The sequence below is a fragment of the Dipodomys ordii genome, unplaced genomic scaffold, assembly GCF_000151885.1.
Source record: "Dipodomys ordii isolate 6190 unplaced genomic scaffold, Dord_2.0 Scaffold2, whole genome shotgun sequence".
Classification (NCBI taxonomy): Eukaryota; Metazoa; Chordata; class Mammalia; order Rodentia; family Heteromyidae; genus Dipodomys; species Dipodomys ordii.
Window position 1 is genome coordinate 31,345,496 of NW_012267218.1, and position 19,019 is coordinate 31,364,514.

General features: G+C 43.4%; 1 protein-coding gene across 1 annotated transcript in view; it reads left to right on the forward strand.

Annotated features, from left to right (window-relative positions):
- The first annotated feature begins 2,189 nt into the window (after positions 1-2,189).
- The window catches only part of Esr2 (estrogen receptor 2 (ER beta)), a 35,228-nt gene continuing 18,398 nt past the window's right edge, over positions 2,190-19,019 (forward strand). The window contains exons 1-5 of the mRNA XM_013014401.1: positions 2,190-2,669; positions 3,764-3,936; positions 4,317-4,433; positions 13,052-13,351; positions 17,601-17,739. Of these exons, the coding sequence (XP_012869855.1) occupies positions 2,251-2,669; positions 3,764-3,936; positions 4,317-4,433; positions 13,052-13,351; positions 17,601-17,739 (1,148 nt within the window). The 5' untranslated portion in view covers positions 2,190-2,250. The remainder of the gene's footprint in view (positions 2,670-3,763; positions 3,937-4,316; positions 4,434-13,051; positions 13,352-17,600; positions 17,740-19,019) is intronic.

Below are 19,019 nucleotides of genomic sequence, written 5' to 3' on the forward strand. Positions count from 1 at the left end.
ATACCTTTACTTTGCCAACCAGAGTTTTGAATTTTTGCCTACCATTTGAATTTTCAATCTAGCATCCGCTACTGAGGTCATTTTAGCCTTGAAGGAATTCACAGAACCTAGACTGAAAGGTGTATGCAAAGCAAGAAGCAATAGATTGATAAGTGGCAAGTTATCTTCAATTCAGTCAATTTGGTTTATAAGTGACTGATAATGATCAAGTTGCCTCATGTGCTAATTTTAAATTATTTTCTAATTTTTTATTATTAGAGATTTACAATATATTTGATTATAGTGGATACTAGCCCTGTTCATTGATCTTTCCTTTTATGGTTTACCTGGCAATTCTTGTTTATTTTTTTTATAAGAACTTACAATTGAGCTTATCACGGTCTAGAAAAAGGAATTTGCTGGCACTTACATGTATTCCTGTGTTTTTGAATTTGAAGATTTTGATTTTATTGCCTGCCTGCCTGCCTGCCTTCCTTCTTTCCTTTTCCTTCCTTCCTTCCTTCCTTCCTTTCTTTCTTTCTTTCTTTCTTTCTTTCTTTCTTTCTTTCTTTCTTTCTTTTGTTGTTGTTGTTGTTGTTGTTGTTGATTGTGGGGCTTGAACTCAGCATCTGGGTTCTGGCCCTGAGATTTTTTTGCTCAAGGCTAGCACTCTGATATTTTGAGCCACAGCTCCACTTCCAGTCTTCTGGTGGCTAATTGGAGATAAGAGTCTACAGACTTTCCTGCCTGGGCTGGCTTTGGACTGCAGTTGTCAGATCTCAGCCTCCTTAAATAGCTAGGATTCCAGGCATGAGCCACCAGTGCCCAGCTGTTGTTGTTGTTTGTCGGTCATAGGGCTTGAACTCTGGGCTTGGGCGCTGTTCCTCAGCTCTTCAGATCAAGGTTGGCTCTCTACCACTTGAGCCACACAGCACCACTTCTCATTTTCTGATGCTTAATTGGGGATAAGAGTCTCATGGACTTTCCTGCCTAGGCTGGCTTCGAACCACAATCCTCAGATCTCAGCCTCCTGAATAGCTAAGATTACAGGTGTGAGCCACCAATGCCCTGCATGTTTGTTTGTTTTTTGAGACAGTGTCTTGCCTCTAGCAAACTCATGATCCTCCTGTTTCAGCTTCCCAGTACAACTTTAAAGAATATATATAATAAATTATTGGGCATAAAAATTTTGCAGTTATCTGCCCAAAGCAATAAAGAAGTGAATGAAAGAGAAAGCAAGCTACCCATGCCTCACACTTCCACCCCTCAGTGGTTAATATTTTCTTTTCTTTGCTGCTGACTCTCTCAGCAGCACTTTTACTGTACATACAAATTGAAATAAAGACCTCAGCTATTAAAAAAAATATTTTCTTGTTTTTTTTTTGTTCCGGTTGTGGGGCCTGAACTCTGGGCCTGGGCGCTGTCCCTCAGCTCTTCAGCTCAAGACTAGTGCTCTACCGCTTGAGCCACAGTGCCACTTCCAGATTTTTCTTTTTGCTTATGTGGTGCTGAGGAATGAAACCCAGGGCCTCAGGCATGCAAGGCAAACCCTCTACCACTGAGCCACCTTCCCAGCTCCATTTTCTTTTCTTTTAAGATATTTTTCTTATCTCTTAAGTAGTTGTATGAAGGAGCTGCCATTGAACAAAGCAGTTTATGAATACAGTGCATCTTGTTCAGTGTACCCTTCATCATTCTCATCCATCCCTCCCCACCCATCCCTTCACTCACTGGAATTAATATTTTCATCCATAAGTTACCAGATGTATTTGTCATCCCGTACAAATATGGGCGTGTATTTAAAGCAAAATTAATGTTTTTTTTTCAGTCAAGGTCTTACTGAGCAACCCAGGTTGGCCTCAAACTCAAGATCCTCCTTTCTCAGTTTTCTGAGCACTGAGATTACAGGCATGTACCACAACACCCAGCTATAGCTCTTTTTTTTTTTCTTAGTCGTTTGTGGGGCCTGGGTACTGTCCTTGAACTCTTCAGCTCAAGGGGCGCACTCTACCACTTGAGCCATGGTGCCACTTCCGGTTTTCTGGTGGTTTATTAGAGGTAAGAGTCTCATGGACTTTCCTGCCTGGGTTGGCTTTGAACTGAGATCCTCAGATCTCAGCCTCCTGAGTAGTTAGAATTACAGGTGTGAGCCACTGCTACCTGGCCAGCTATAGCTCTTTAAACAGTTATTCCTATAGGGCTAGTGAAGTTACCAGTATGTTTCTTCTTTATAGGCACTTCACCTACTCATGAGGTTCTGAGACCATTAGAATGTCCATTTGTGCCTCTTCTCACAAGGAGTTTTCTCAGCTGTTACCTGTTCAAGACATGGATATCAAAAACTCACCATCTAGCCTTCACTCTCCCACCTCTTTCAACTGCAGTCAGCCTGTCCTACCCCTGGAGCATGGCCCCCTTTATATTCCTTCCTCCTATGTAGAGAGCCGCCATGAATACTCAGCCATGACATTCTATAGCCCAGCTCTGGTGAACTATAGTCTTCCTGGCAATGGTAATAACTTGGATGGTGGGCCTGGTCGACAGACCACAAGCCCAGATGTGCTGTGGTCAGCTCCTGGACATCTGTCTCCTTTGGCGATCCATTGCCAGTCGTCCCTTCTGTATGCAGAGCCTCAGAAGAGTCCTTGGTGTGAAGCAAGAGCACTAGAGCACACCTTACCTCTAAACAGGTACGTATTCCTTTGGAATTGTCATTCAAGAGCACTGTTCAATTCACTTTATGAGCCATTGAGAAGGAGGATGTGTATGGTATGATGTCTTTATTTGTTAGTCAGCTAGATTACTTACATACTTATAGCATCCATGACACAGGATGCTAGGATGCTCTGTTCCATTCTGATAGTCTCCTTCTCATTAAGAAATTATGCAAGCTGGCCAGAGTGGCTCAAGACTATTGTTCTAGCTACTTGGGAGGCAGACATTGGAGGATTGTGGTTTGAGGCCAGCCTGGACATAACATTTTGTGAGGCTCTCAACTATTGGCTGGGCATATGGGTTCATGCCCATCATCCTTGGTGAGATGAGGAAATACAAGTAGGAGGAACAGATCCCAGGCTCGCCAGTTTTAAAGCCAGATCCATCCAGAAAATAATCAATTCAAAACAAAAAGGGACTGGTGGGGTGGCTCAAGTGATAGAGCACCTGTCTAGCCAGCATGAGACCCTGCGCCCAATCCTTAAAACCTATTACTGCCAAGTTGTGCTTATGAATGAATGTTGTGGGAAGAGTTCAAAATCATGACTACTGTTTTTATGCAATAAACTCTCAATTTGCTCTTGATGAAAGCATTTGAAAAATAAATGGGTTTGAAAAATAGATGTTTACTTTCAGGTTAGAGTGCTATTATGAAATGACAATTTAGTGTTCACGATAAGCTATTTCCAGAATGAAAGTAACTATGCAGTATTCCAACTTAAATGAAGTACTAACAATGAAGTCTGAAGAGATAATTGGTAAAACACACACACACACACACACACACACACACACAACTTCAAAAATAATGAACTAAAATAGCACTAAAATAGAACTAAAATAGTAAGGATCACTGAGAAACTATTCAAATATAGCATTCCAAAGCTGGAAACTGGTGCCTCATGCCTATATATATAATAGCTCAGATTATAATCTGAGGTTTTCCTTCCTGGGCTGGCTTAGAACTCTGATTCTTAGATCTCAGCCTCCTGAGTGGCTAAGATTACAGGTATGAACCACTGACACCTTGTTTAAGTTCTTTTACAATGGACATTTCCTTTGCTCCCAGAGAGACGCTGAAAAGGAAGGTTAGTGGGAGCAGCTGCACCAGTCCTGTTTCCAGTTCAAGCTCAAAGAGGGATGCTCACTTTTGTGCGGTGTGCAGCGATTATGCATCTGGGTATCACTACGGAGTCTGGTCATGTGAAGGATGTAAGGCTTTTTTTAAAAGAAGCATTCAAGGTACAGCACCATTGCTTTCTGCTTCTTTAATTTTCAACTTTTGCCTTCTAACAATTTTGCAGAGAAGACCTGATAGACATTTCACTATGACCCATTTGACACATGTTTTGTACTTAATGAGCAGTTCCAAGGTTCAGTGTGTGTTTGAGAGAGTTGGTTGGGTATATGCAGGGGGGGGGTGCAATAGATTGCTTCAAATGTGAGTTTTTGTGAATTAAAACATAATTTCAATATTTGATATTTCATAACTCTGGTTGTACCTGTACCTATTTCATACTCTCAGCTGGGTAGTGTTGTCAGCATTATTGAACTGTAAGAGATTTCACTGGAGTATTGCAACAATGATCTTATTTTTTGTTTGTTTTTATTGTCTACTGTAGGCCATAATGATTATATTTGCCCAGCTACAAATCAATGTACCATAGATAAGAACCGGCGTAAAAGCTGCCAGGCCTGCCGCCTGCGGAAGTGCTATGAAGTAGGGATGGTGAAGTGTGGTGAGCATTCCCATCCTTTCTGCTGTGTGGGGCAGGGATGGACGCTGGGGACTGGCGGGCTGGAATGACAGGAGATGGACGGCGTGGTTACTGCCTTCAGTATGTGGATGCTGTTGTGTTGCTCTGACTTATTTCCCATGGCTGCAGGCAGAGCTGCGGTAAGTGCAAGCAAACAATAGGAGGCAGATTTTGCTTTAGCAGCAGAAGAAGCCACTACACAGCTTGAGGGACTTGTGGCCCTTGGTTGGATAATTACCTGACAGACACCTTGGCATGTTTATCAAACCGGGGGCCTTGGTAATTTGGAGGCATCTTAGTAAAAAACAAAACAAAAACAAAAACAAAAAAAACTTGGGCACTGGTGGCTCATGCCTGTAATCCTAGCAACTCAGAAGGCTGAGATCTGAGGATCACGGTTTAAAGCCAGCCTGAGCAGGAAAGTCTGTGAGACTTTCTTCTTCAATTAACTATTAGAAAACTGGAAGTGGTGCTGTGGCTTAAGTGGTAGAGTGCTCTCTTTGAGCTGAAAAACTCAAGCCCAGGCCCAGAGTTTAAGCCCCATGACTGCCTCCCCCTCCACTCCGCCTCCCCCCACAAAAAAAAAAAAAAAAGGTTTTCAGATGTAGATCTTAAACTTTTTTTTCTTGGTCAGTTGTGGACTTGAACTCTAGGCCTGGCACTGTCCCTCAGCTCTTCAGCTCAAGGCTAGTGTTCTACCACTTGAGCCACAGTGCCACTTCTGGACTTTTCTGTTTATGTGGTGCTGAGGAATCAAACCCAGGGCCTCATGCTTGCGAGGCAAGCACTCTACCGCTGAGCTACCTTCCCAGCACCATAAACTATTTTTTTTAAAACAATTTTATTTTTATTATGAACAGAGGGGTTACCATTTCATTGTCAGGTAAGGAGTACAATTCTTTTTTTTTTTTTTTGCTGGTCGTGGGGCCTGAACTCTGGGCCTAGGAGCTGTCCCTCAGCTCTTCAGCTCAAGGCTAGTGCTCTACCACTTGAGTCACAGCGCCACTTCTGGCTTTTTTCTGCTTATGTGGTACTGAGGAATCAAACCCAGGGCCTCATGATTCAAGGCAAGCACTCTACCACTGAGCCACCGTCCCAGCCCCATAAGTACAATTCTTTTTGGACAATGTCACCCTTTCCTTTGCTTTCCCCCAGTTTCCCCCCATCCCCATCCATGCCTACAAGTTCCTAGATTCTTAAATGTGCCAGATATAGTAGAGAACAATGGTTCTTTTACTTTTAGGGCTTGTAAACTAGATGCCTAGAAGGGAGCAATAATTAGGAAACTATTTATGACACTTATCATAAATAATTGTTACTTTGCCATGAGGACTTTGTAGTATTTACTTGAAAGAAACAATGGACATAGCATAGAAATTGAAAAAATGAATAGAAGAGAGGATGGAACACGGTACTTTTGTAGCAGCTCTACAAACCCCAGGGCCCAACTTCTCCTTGAAATTGACCCTGACTTGAGTGTATCCTATCCAGCAAAGTGGGTCTAGGAAGACACCTAGGACCAAATAAATCACTGTGCTTTGTAGACCTTTGTTGTAATGCAAACCATCTGCAAACCTACATGGTCCAAGCAGTGCCACCATCAGTCATGGCCTGGGAATACAAGGACTGCCATATAGGTTGGTGTCCCTGCTTTGTGAGGAAATGTGTCTCTATCAAACCCAGGGCCTTGTGCTTTGGTTTTGACACAGGGTCTCATGAGGAAGATTACTTGTGATCTACCTGCTTCAACCTCCAGAGTGCGAGACTGTAGGTAGGCATCACTATGCTCAGCACTTGAACAATATTTTAAGGTTTGTGTAGTTTGTTTTGTTTTGTTTCAAGCTGGGCACTAGTGGCTCATGCCTGTAATCCTAGCTACTCAGGAGGCTGAGATCTGAGGATCAGGGTTCAAATCCAGCCCAGGCAGGAAAGTCTGTGAGACTCTTATCTCCAATAAACCACTAGAAAACAAGAATGTTGCTGTGGCTCATGTGGTAGAGCACTAGCTTTGAGCTGAAGAGCACAGGATAGCACCCAAGCCCAGAGTTCGAGCCCCACAACTGACAAAAAAAATTTTCAAATTTAGTTTTAAGATAAGAGCATTTTGTGTGTGCGTGTGTATGCAGTACTGGGGCTTAAATTCAGGGCCTGGGTGCTGTCCTCGAGCTTTTTTTTTTGCTTAAAACTAGTGCCATACCACTTGAGCCACAGTTCTACTGGCTTTTTGGTGAGTAATTGGAGACAAGAGTCTCACAGACTTTCCTGCTGGGGCTGGCTTTACAGCACTTTCTCAGACCTCAGCCTCCTGAGTAGCTAATAAGAACATTTTATTAGGCCCGGCGCTGGTGGCTCACGCCTGTAATCCTAGCTACTCAGGAGGCTGAGATCTGAGGATCGCGGTTCAAAGCCAGCCCGGGCAGGAGAGACCGTGAGACTCCTATCTCCAATAAACCACCAGAAAACCGGAAGTGGCGCTGTAGCTCAAGTGGTAGAGCGCTCGCCTTGAGCTGAGTGCCCAAGTCCAGAGTTCAAGCCCCACGACCGACAAAAAAAAAAAAAGAACATTTTATTGTACTAGAATGAGTTGGTCGGTTATGGCTGTCAGAGCAAGTGTAAGTCCTACAGAGGGCATCTTGTTTTGTTTCTTCATGTTATGTTGACTGTATGTTCAAATGACCTAGGCCTGGCACAGTGTCTGCTGCTTCAACTTCCCTTCCTTCCTCTTGCTCTCCCCTCATGGAACAGGTCATGTCAGTTACAACTTAACACAATGCAGTTGCAACATTTGTTCTTCAGTGAACAGAATTCTAACCGGCATTCTAGATCCATTTGCACCATCTACTTAACTTTTTATTCATGGCTCGTGTTTCTTACTGTCTTTTTCTTCTGCACTTCCAATTTTTTTTTCCTACTGTAGTATTAATCTAATTGTTTAAATGGAAGAAATCTGGATAGAATGAAGAAGGAAGGCTTCGTTATAAGGATGTACTGCTATGCAAAGTAGGCAGGAGAACAACTGGAATAGTTGCCTGTGTGGTCTGTACCCCTGGGTTGGGACATTAGCTCAGCAGCTCTTGGTGACATCTCTTTACTTACCTGCTGTATGTACTTCCATGAAGGGGATTTGATAGGTAAGTAGTATGCAATAGTTATTTAAAGCACCAGCTCTGGATATAAACTGCTGCTTGGGTTTAGGTCCTGCTTCTGCTGTTTTGTAGACTTCCTACTTTGGGCAAGATACCTGAGAACTCTTATGTTCCTGCTCTGTATGTTGCAGATGCAGTGGTCTCTAAGACCCTTGTCAGCCTGGGATAATCTGTGTCCTATATATATGCCTGGCCTATGGAAGGTTCCAGTAGGTGTCAATTGCCATTATTATCATTTATCACCATCCTCATTGTCAACAAGTCAAGTAATCAATATCCTTCTTTTTTTTGGTCAGCCATGGGGCTTGAACTAAGGGCTTGGGTGTTGTCCCTGAGCTTTTTCACTTAAGACTAGCACTCTATCACTTTAAGCCACAGTGCCACTACCAGTTTTCTGGTGGCTTATTGGAGATAAGAGTTTCATGGACTTTCTTGCTCAGGCGGGCTTTGAACCAAGATCCTCAGATCTTGGTTCAAAATCCTGAGTGGCTAGGATTATAGGTGTGAGCCACCTGTGCCTGGCCATTAATATTCTTTCACTGGGACTGTTAACCACTGTCTAATCTGGAGCATCCCTAGTTCCCTATTTGATAGTTTTTTTGTTTTGCTCCCTCTGAGGTGATGATGTCAAAGCCACAACATTTAGAAATATCCTTATAGAAAAATGGATTGAGCCAGGTGCCGGTGGCTCACACCTGTAATCCTAGCTACTCAGGAGGCTGAGATCTGAGGATCATGGTTCAAAGCCAGCCTGGGCAGGAAAGTCCGTGAGACTCTTATCTCCAATAAACCACTAGAAAACCAGAAGTGGCACTGTGGCTCAAGTGGTAGAGAGCTCACCTTGAGCTGAAGAACTGAGAGATAGTGCCTAAGCCCAGAGTTCAAGCCCCATGACTGACAAAAAAATGGATTGGAGGTATGGGTCAGGTGGTAGAGCTCCAGACAAAAAGCAAGTGAGCTCAAGTCCCAGTCCCAGACAAAAAAAAAAAGGAAGGAAAAGAAAAATGAATGAATTCCTTGCCTGAAAGATTTTTATTTAATTTATTGTGATTACAGAGGTGATGTACAGAGGGATTACAATTACATGAGTCAGGTAATGAGTACATTTCCTTTGTACAGTGTCTTCTGTTCCCTCATTCTCACCCATTCCCTCCTTCCTGTCTCCCCCCACAGTTGTATAGTTCACTTTTATCAGTGTTCAGTGAGCTCCACTGCTGTACTTTTTCACCGTTTTTCCCTTGAGTTCTGAACCTTCCTCTAACCCTTCTGAAGATATACACTTGAGAAGTGGCACTGTAGCACAAGTGGTAGAGTGCTCACCTTCAACTGAAGAGCTGAGGGACAGCGCCCAGGCCCAGAGTTCAAGCCCCACAACTGACAAAAAAAAAAAAAGAAGATCTACACTTGAAGACACCATACATAAGGAAAAGAAGACAGAGTCATCAAAAAATAAAAATACAAAGATATAAAAGAAGAAAAAAAGAAGAGGTTTCTTGTTTCCATATCTGGGAATTTGTTTCAATATATTATTGTATGTTAATATGAAGAGGCATATAGGCATTGTATCTTTGTGTTTCTCTCTTGAGTATCCTCTTTTGGTCTCACTGTGAGTATCTAGAATCTCCTATAATTTATCATATCCCAGTGTATTTTAGATCTGATTTCCAAATATCAGAGAGAGCATATACTGTTTGTCTTTTCTGAGCTTGGCTTACCTCACTTAACATGATTCGTTCTAGTTCCATCCATTTCCCTGCAAATGACATTATTTTATTCTTTATAATGGCTGTGTAAAATTCCATTGTGTATAGGTTCCACATTTTTTGTATCCATTTATTATGGGGCATCTGGGTTGTTTCCATATCTTGGCTATTGTGAATAGTGTGGCAATGAACATGGATGTGCAGGTGTCCTTATCATATCCTGGCTCATGATGTTCAGGGTGGATGCCCAGGGGTGGTAAGGCTGGGTCATAGGGAAGGTCTACGTTTAGCTTTTTTGAGGAACCTTCAGACTGCTGTCCAGAGTGGTTGTACGTTCCCAACAGCAGTACAGTAAAGTTCCTTTTTCCCCACAGCCCTGCCAACATTTTTTGTTGTTTGAATTCACAATGTTGGCCGATCTAATTGGGGTGAGATGGAATCTCAAGCATTGTTCTGATTTGCATTTTCTTTATGGCCAAGGATGCTGAGCATTCTGTCATGTGAAATTAAAAAAAATTGAATCTAGCATGCCCAGAACTCACTACTGAACTTAGATTTTGTCAAAAGTTGGTTAAATTTAAATGCAAGGATGCAAAATCTTTCACATTGGGTAAGAATATATTTTGTAAACTTCTTATCCTTATACACTACACAAAGGAGAAATGTGTAATCAAAGAAGTACTTTTTAAAAAATTGTCAGTACTGAGGGCTGAAGATTGAATTCAAGGCCCCAAACTTGCTAGGCAGGCACTCTGCTTCAGGTCCTGAGTTCAGTCCTCAATACCAGCATGCACATGAAAAGTAACTACCCAGGTGCCACTGGCTCATGGCTGTAATCCTAACTACTCAGGAGGCTGAGGATTGAGCTTCAAAGCCTGGCAGGAAAGTTCATGAGATTCATCTCCAATTAACCACTAGAAAACCAGAAGCCACAGCTCAAAGTAGTAGAGCACTAGCCTTATGCTAGTTCCTGCAACCAACCAAGAAAAAAAAAAAAGCAATAAAGTAGCTGGACACCAGTGGCTCACACCTAGCTTCTCAGGAGGCTGAGATTCTAAGGATTGTGGTTTGAAGCCAGCCCAGGCAGAAAAGTCCCTGTAAGACTCTTATCTCCAAGTAACCAGTCAAAAACCAAAAATGGTGCAGTGGCTCAAAGTGGTAAGCCCTAGGTTTGCACAAAAGAGCTCAGGGACAGCATCCAGGCCCTGAGTTGAAGCTCCACAACTGACCCCCCCCCAAAAAAAAGGCAACAAACCACTTAAAAACAGTGGGAAAAACTTATTCAGTAAATAATATTGGGGAATTTGTAATCCACTTGGATATAACATGAAATACCAATATCACATAATACAAATGTGCATATAACTCCAAATAGATCTGAAATGCACAACTTTTTAAAAAGGTAAATGTTTGTATAAATTAGATGTGAAATGATATGACACACTTGATTGAGTTTCAAAGCTTTTTAAAACAAAGTATACCATGAACGAAGTTATATAAATAACATGACAAATATTGCATATAACAAAAGTTGTCTATCATTATTTTATAAGTAGCCTTTTTAAATTTTAAGAGAGAAAGGGGGCAAAATAAACAACAGTTCATTCATAAGCAAAGAAATATAGGGCCAGCAATGTGGCTTAGTGGTAGAGTGCTTGCCTAGCATGCATAAAGCCCTTGGTTTGATTCCTCAGTATTAAATAAAAAAAGCTGGAAGTGGTGCTGTGGCTCAATTGGCAGAGTGATAGCCTTGAGCAAAAGAAGCTCAGGGACAGTACTCAGGCCCTGAGTTCAAGCCCCAGGACTGGCAAAAAAGAAAAAGAAGAGGAGGAGGAGGAAAAGAAATACAAAAGAAAAACATGTTAGTCGACTTTATTACTAACTTTAAAAAATACAAAGTAGGATAATGGTTTAATCACTCTTAAGATTAATAATGATTAAAAATTATTTTAATGCCCAATAGTATTGTGAAGAAATAGGTAGAATTTAAGCTATTAGATTATGAAATTAGCTATTTAGATTATGAAATTTAAAATGCTTTTGGAGATTAATCTGTTAATGTATATAAATTTTTTTTACAGGGGCTGGGAAGGTGGCTCAGTGGTAGAGTGCTTGCCTTGCATGCATGAGGTCCTGGGTTTGATTCATCAGCACCACATACGCAGAAAAACTGGAAGTGGCACTGTGGCTCAAGTGGTAGAGTACTAGATTTGAGCTGAAGAGCTGAGGCACAGTGCCCATGCCCAGAGTTCAGGCCCCACGACTGGGAATAAATAAATAAATAAATAAATAAATTAAAAATTACATGTATTCTTGGTTTGATAACTTAATTTCTTGCGGGGTGCTGGTGGCTCATGCCTATAATCCTAGCTACTCAGGAGGCTGAGATATGAGGATCACGGTTCAGAGTCAGCCTAGGTAGGAAAGTCCGTGATACTCATATCTCCAATAAAACACTAGAAAACCGGAAGTGGTGTTGTGGCTCAAGTGGTAGAGCTCTTGCCTTGAGCTGAAGAGTGCAGGGACAGTGCCCAAGCCCAGAGTTCAGGCCCCATGACCGACAAAAACAAAACAAAACAACCCCCCCCAGAAAAAACCAAAAAAATTTTCCTTAAATTATTGCAATGAAGTAATACATTTTTTTTCCGGTTGTGTGGGCTGAATTCTGGGCTTGGGTGCTGTCCCTCAGCTCTTCAGCTTAAGGCTAGCACTCTACCACTTGAGCCACAGCACCACTTCCAGTTTTCTGGCGGTTAATTGGAGATTAGAGTCTCATGGACTCTCTGCCCAGGCTGGCTTTGAACTACGATCTTCAGATCTCAGCCTCCTGAGTATCTAGGATTACAGGCATGAGCCACTGGCACCTGGCTTCATGACACTTTTGATATGGGAAAAAGCAAGTTATGAAATAGTATATACACCATGATTCTAATTTTGCTTACAAAATATGAAAGAGTATAAGAAGACTAAATGTATGCTAAAATCCCTTCTCTTCTATATTTTCCAGATTTTTTCAGTTAGTTTATTTGAGAAATACTTGTTTGTGTAAGTATGCAAAAAGGAAAAGATGTATACATGTATATAAGCATTAAAAATATTGGGATGTTAATATTTGGTACTTATTTAGAGATTTCTATTTTTTTTTTTTTTTTTGTCGGTTGTGGGGCTTGAACTCTGGGCCTGGGCGCTGTCCTTCAGCTCTTCAGCTCAAGGCGAGCGCTCTACCACTTGAGCTACAGCGCCACTTCCAGTTTTCTGGTGGTTTATTGGAGATAGGAGTCTCACGGTCTCTCCTGCCCGGGCTGGCTTTGAACCGCAATCCTCAGATCTCAGCCTCCTGAGTAGCTAGGATTACAGGCGTGAGCCACCAGCGCCCAGTGAGATATCTATGTTGAAGTGTTATTATTTTCCCCATTTTCTACTTGAGGAAAAAAAAAATCTTCATTTCATAGTTTGGAAACTGAGATATGCCAGCACTGGACTTAGTATTGCTGGATGACCTTCAATGGAGACCTAAAAGTTATGGTGCTGAGTTTGTTAATAATGTCCAACTGTAGTCATCCTCCGTCCATGCCTCCCAGGTTCCAAAGAAAAGAGTGAAGTCTCTGCTCTCAGACACATTCTGAGGAGAGATTCAGGTCCTACAATGATATCATTACATCTTTTTCTCTTTTCTTCGTCTTTTCTTTTTAATCCTGGCTGTTCAGGTTGCTGGGAAAGCACCAGCTTAACCCTCTGCTGTCCTCTCTAGGCTCCCGGAGAGAAAGGTGTGGGTACCGCATAGTGAGAAGGCAGAGAAGTTCCAGCGATCAGCTGCACGTCCTGAGCAAAGCCAAGAAACCCGGTGGGCACGTGGTCCGGGTGAAGGAGCTGCTGCTGAACGACCTGAGCCCCGAGCAGCTGGTGCTCACCCTGCAGGAGGCAGAGCCGCCCCACGTGCTGGTGAGCCGCCCCACCACGCCCTTCACCGAGGCCTCCATGATGATGTCCCTCACCAAGCTGGCCGACAAGGAACTGGTGCACATGATCGGCTGGGCCAAGAAAATTCCTGGTAAGGTTTTGCTGGGTCTTAATGGTGATCCATTTATAGTGGGCTACCTCTGCTGGCAGGGTGGCCTTGGAGGGTGCACCCAGGGAAATGACCCAACCAGGCTCTGGGATTCAACTGGGGCCATTTGGGCAAGAGATTCTAGGGTTCTTGGGCCTGGAACATGATGAAAAGGAACGGGTAGGGAACCCGCCACCGACCTGTCTCTCTGGGCTGTGGGGGCTTCTCTTCTTGAAAAGAGGTGTCTTGGGGCTGGGAATGTGGCTTAGTGATAGAGTGCTTGCCTAGCATGCATGAAGCCCTGGGTTCAATTCGTCAGCACCACATACACAGAAGTAGCCGGAAGTGGTGCAGTGGCTCAAGTGGTAGTGCTAGCCTTGAGCAAAAGCAGCTCAGGGGCAGTGCCCAGGCCCTGAGTTCAAGCCCCAGGACCGGCAAAGTAAAAAGAAAAAAAGAAAAGGGGAGTTTGGTCAGGTTGGGGTGAGGTGTAGGATATATGGCAATTATGAAATTGAATGAAAGGTTTGTCAGATGCTAAATATAAATTTGTAAGATACTGTATCATTAAACAAAAATCAGGCTGGGTGTAATCCCAGCTACTCAGGAGGCTGAGATCTGAGGATCACTGTTCAAAGCCAGCCCAGGCAGGAAAGTCTGTGAGACTCTTATCTCCAAATAACCATCAGAAAACCAGAAGTGGCACTGTGGCTCAAGTGGTAGAGCACTAGCCTTGAGCTGAAGAGCTTAGGGACAGCGCCCAGGCCCAGAGTTCAAGCCCCAGGACCTAACCCCCCCCCCCAAAAAAAAATCAGACTGGTGCCAGTGGCTCACATTGTATTACTAGCTCCTCAAGTGGCTGAGATTTGAGGATCATGGCTCAAAGCCAGCCTGGGGAAGGAAAGTCTAAGAGACTCTTATCTCCAATAAAGTACAAAAAACAAAACAAAACAACAAAAAAAAACTGGAAGTATGGCTGTGACCCAAGTGGTAGAGCACTAGCCTTGAGCAAAAACAGCTCAGGGATAGCTTCCAGGCACCCAGGCAAGCCTCAGAACTGGCGAAAAAAAAAAAAAAGGAAGTGGAGCTGTAGCTCAAGTGGTAGAGCGCTCTCCTTGAGCTGAAGAGCTGAGGGACAGCGCCCAGGCCCAGAGTTCAAGCTCCATGACCGACAAAAAAAAGAAAAAGAAAAAAAAAAGAAAAAAAAATCGCAAGCCAGCCTAGGCAGGAAGCTGTGGCACACACAGTTCTTTCTCTCCCCCCACCCTCCCTCTCTCTCTTGTGATGGTCCTAAGACTTTGGCACTGCACTGTCCCAGAGACTGTGTGCTTTAGGCCTGCGCTCTACCACATGAGCCACAGTTCCACTTCTGGCTTTTTGGTGGTTAATTGGAGATGAGTCTCACAGACTTTCCTTTCCAGGCTGGCTTTGGACAAGATCCTCAGATCTCAGCCTGCTGAATAGCTAGGAATACAGGCATGAGCTAGCTACCAGTGCCTGCCTCCAATTCTGTACACTGAAGGAATGAAATCTGTCTCAGGTTCTGAATCAGGGGATGCTGTCATGGCCGGGGGGCAGCAGCTGCAATAGGCAAACTGTAAAAACTGGGTGAGGCTGAGAAGCTGGAAAAGGGTACCTGTGGTAAGAGCTGTGGATACCAAGACCTCGGGTGATAGGGTCATTGATTGGCCTAGACTCATTCATTCCTGCTGAGCTGGGAAACTGCTGCTTTCTGGCTTTGTTTTGTCTTGTCTATCATATTCTCCTTTGTCAAAATGACTTTATTTTCTTTGCTGTTTCTATGCATTTTTCCTCTAGTCTTTGATATAAGTATATTCCTAAGAATATTTGGCAACATCTCATGTGGTGGGATTATTCCTGAAAACTGTACAGCTTGTGTCCTAGCAAAACAACTTTTAAGCTGATTAATACTTCTTCAAATCTAGTGCTTGTCACCTTTTTACAGAAAACTTGGGCACAGTCTTTGCTTGTGATCCCTTCTCTCTTTATCTGACCTGGCCATTTTCCAAGCCAAAACAATATTAAATAACATCTAGCCTTGAGCTTTTTGGGTACCTATAGAAATTAAAAGCTAGCCAGGTGCCAGTGGCTCACACCTAGCTACTCAGGAGGTTGAGATCTGAAGATCATGGTTGAAAGTCAGCCTCGGCATGAAAGTCCATGAGACTCTTTTCTCCAATAAACCACCAGAAAACTGGAAGTGGCTCTGTGGCTCAAGTGGTAGAGCGCTCATCTTGAGCTAAAGAGTTGAGGGACAGCACCCAGGCCCAGACTTCAGGCCCCATGACAGACAAAAACAAAACCAAAAAACAAACAAAAAAACTAAAAGCTTGCTGGGACCTGATTGCTCATACATGTAATCCTCACAACTTAGGAAACTGAGATCTGAGAATCATGATTCAAAGCCAACCCAGGCAGGAAAATTGGTGAGACTCACCTCCAATCAACCACCAAAAAATCAGAAGTAGAGGTATAGTTCAAGTAGTAGAGTACCAGCCTTGAGTAAAAAGTTTAGGAACAGCCCTCAGGCCCTGAGTTCAAGGCCAGGAAGGAAGGAAGGGAGGGAGGGAGGGAGAGAGGGAGGAAGGACTGACTGATCTATGTGAGGTGGGCTTATTGTCTGCAACTGTGGGTAAGATGGGAATGTGGACATCTCTCAGGAACTTGAACTAAGCACATGCAAGTGGTTTTGGAAAGCATTTGCCCAGACTTCACATTCATTACTTTCTTAAATTGTCCTTTGTTTGGATTTACAGTATAATTGCTCAAAGCTTTCAACCATGTGTGTGATCACTGTACCATAGTTTCTTTATGGTAAAATGACTATGAGATTCTACCTGTAGGGAACCCTTAGAGGTAGATAAAATTGTCACCAATTTTTTCTGTGAGAAAAGCAGACTTAACAGGAGCTTAAATCATTAGCTAGGAAGGGACGGAGCTGACTGACAGGTGCTCAAACCAGGGTCTATTTCATTCCAACGATGTGCCTTTGGTGACTGTATATTTATATTTCACCACTCCTTGCTTTTATCATAGCTTATAGAAGATGCTCTTGCTTTAAAAAACAAAAGCAAAAGCCTCATTTCTCTGGAGATGACCTGTCTCTTTCCAATTGTGCAACCAGTGCAGGCTATTAGAGTGGTGGTTATATTTGCTCGTTAGGGTGAAATCAGCCTGAGAGTACTCCTGCCCAGAATGATCCTGACTTTGGCTTAGAAATGTCAAGCAATCAGAGAAGCCATTTAAGTTGAAGCTTTGACTTTCTGCTGACTCTGGCCCTACTCCCCATGGTTTTCACTCCCAGCCTCTATCCACTCCAGTCACCTGCAGCCGCGCCCCCCTCCGCTTCCCACATATGGATGGGTGGAACTGGAAGCCCTTCTGACCACCAGCCAAGATCGGGGTTTCCTAGCAGTGCTCAGAAATTACCAGGACAGTACAGCTATCAGATCGGACCTTCCATTGTCATCTGGCATCTGTCTGGGAAGCTGTTTTTGTTTTTAAAATAAAAACCATATGAAGTTTATTTGTCTCTAGAAGGGATTCAAGACTGGAAGCTGCAAGTTGTTTACCTTTAGTTCAAGTTTTTCTTCATTTTACCGGCATTTAATCATATCTTTGAGAGAGTGATTATTTCCTTATATTGTTTATGTCCTCTTAGCTTTTAAAAACTTGCTATTCTGTCTTTACAGAAACAGGTTGTTGAGCCAGGCACTGGTGGCTCAAGTCTGTAATCCTAGCTACTCAGGAGACTGAGATCTGAGGATCATGGTTTGAAACTAACTCTGGCAGGAAAGACTCTCTCTCTCTCTCCCTCTCTCTTTTTGCCAGTCCTGGGGCTTGAACTCAGGGCCCAGACACTGTCCCTGAGCTTCTTTTGCTCAAGGCTAGCACTCTACGACTTGAGCCACAGAACTACTTCCAGCTTTTCCTGTTTATGTGCTGCTACTGAGGAATCAAACCCAGTACTTCATGTATGCTAAGCAAGCACTCTACCACTAAGCCACATTCCCAGCCCTTCCAAGAGATTCATCTCCAATTCATCACCGGAAGTGGTGGTGTGGTTCAAAGTAGTAGTATGCTAGCCTTGAGCAGAAAAGCTCAGGGACAGCACCCAGGCCAAGTTCAAGCCCTAGGACCAATTAATAAAAGAAAAGAGAAGAGAAGAAAAGAAACAGGTTGCCAAGGAGGAGGAGGAGGGTGGGTATGTCTCATGGCCTCTTGCTTTCCCCAGGCTTTGTGGAGCTCAGCCTGTTGGACCAAGTGAGGCTCTTGGAGAGCTGCTGGATGGAGGTGTTGATGGTGGGGCTGATGTGGCGCTCGATTGATCACCCTGGCAAGCTCATCTTTGCTCCAGACCTTGTTCTGGACAGGTGAGGAAAAACCAAACCAAACCACATGTGTTTCCTCTCCACCTTGTTTGTGTAAAGTGCTTAGTGAGTGGGAACAAAGTCCTAGGTGCAGCAATGACAGCATCACCTTGAGAGGACAGTTAGAGAGTGATAATGTCACCCACTACTTCACTGAGTTGAGAATTCAAGAAGAGGATCTATGTACAAGGGCTGAGTGTATGCACAGGGATTTGTTTCTAAGCAGGGGAGTAGCAGCATTCAGAGGCCAGGGTCACCACAGGGGATGGAGTCCTGCAGGAAACATGGTGGCTATATGGCCAGTGACCACTGGTGACTTGCATTCCAAATTCTACTTTCAAGTTATCAATCCTAAATTGTCCTGCTGTTTTCTCCACCTAAAGTGATCAAGTACATCTCCAGCTATCTAGATAGGTGATAAAATTCTTACAAACCTTCCAAATTGGTTCTCATGTGCTTTAATGCTCTCTAAAGAATGTACTAGAAGAGTATTTTTGAAAATAGCAGTGGAAGGTCTAGTTATGAGTACTAGATGAATAGATATGGGGACATGACATTGCCAATGTTATATCTTGGTTACATTTAATTTTCTTTCTTTTTTTGGGGGGGGTTCCGGTCGTGGGGCCTGAACTCTGGGCCTGGGCGCTGTCCCTCAGCTCTTCAGCTCAAGGCTAGTGCTCTATCACTTGAGCAACAGCACCACTTCCGTCTTTTTTCTTTTTGCTTATGTGGTGCTAAAGAATCGAACCCAGGGCCTTGAGCATGCAAGGCAAACGCTCTACCACTGAGCCACCTTCCCAGCCCACATTTAATTTTCTTTTAAAGATGATACTGGAGCTTGAACTCACAGTCTGGGTACTGTCACTTAGCTTTTTTGCTCAAGGCTAGTGCTCTACTAGTGGAGCCACAGCTCCACTTCTAGGGGTGGTTAATTAGAGATAAGATTCTCACAGACTTTCCTGCCTGGGCTGGCTTTGAACCATGATCCTAAGATCTCAGCCTCTTGAGTAGCTAGGATTACAGGCATGAGCCACAAGTGCCCAGCAGAACAAATTTTCATTGATTCATCTAAACTGTTTCTGGAGGAAAAAAAAAACAAAACAAAACTAGAATGTACACCATTCAAGTTTTTTTTCCCCCAAGAAAAATGGGAAAATCCGGGCTGGGAAGGTGGCTCAGTGGTAGAATGCTTGCCTTGCATGCCTGAGGCCCTGGGTTCGATTCCTCAGCACCACATAAGCAAAAAGAAAAAAGCCGGAAGTGGCGCTGTGGCTCAAGTGGTA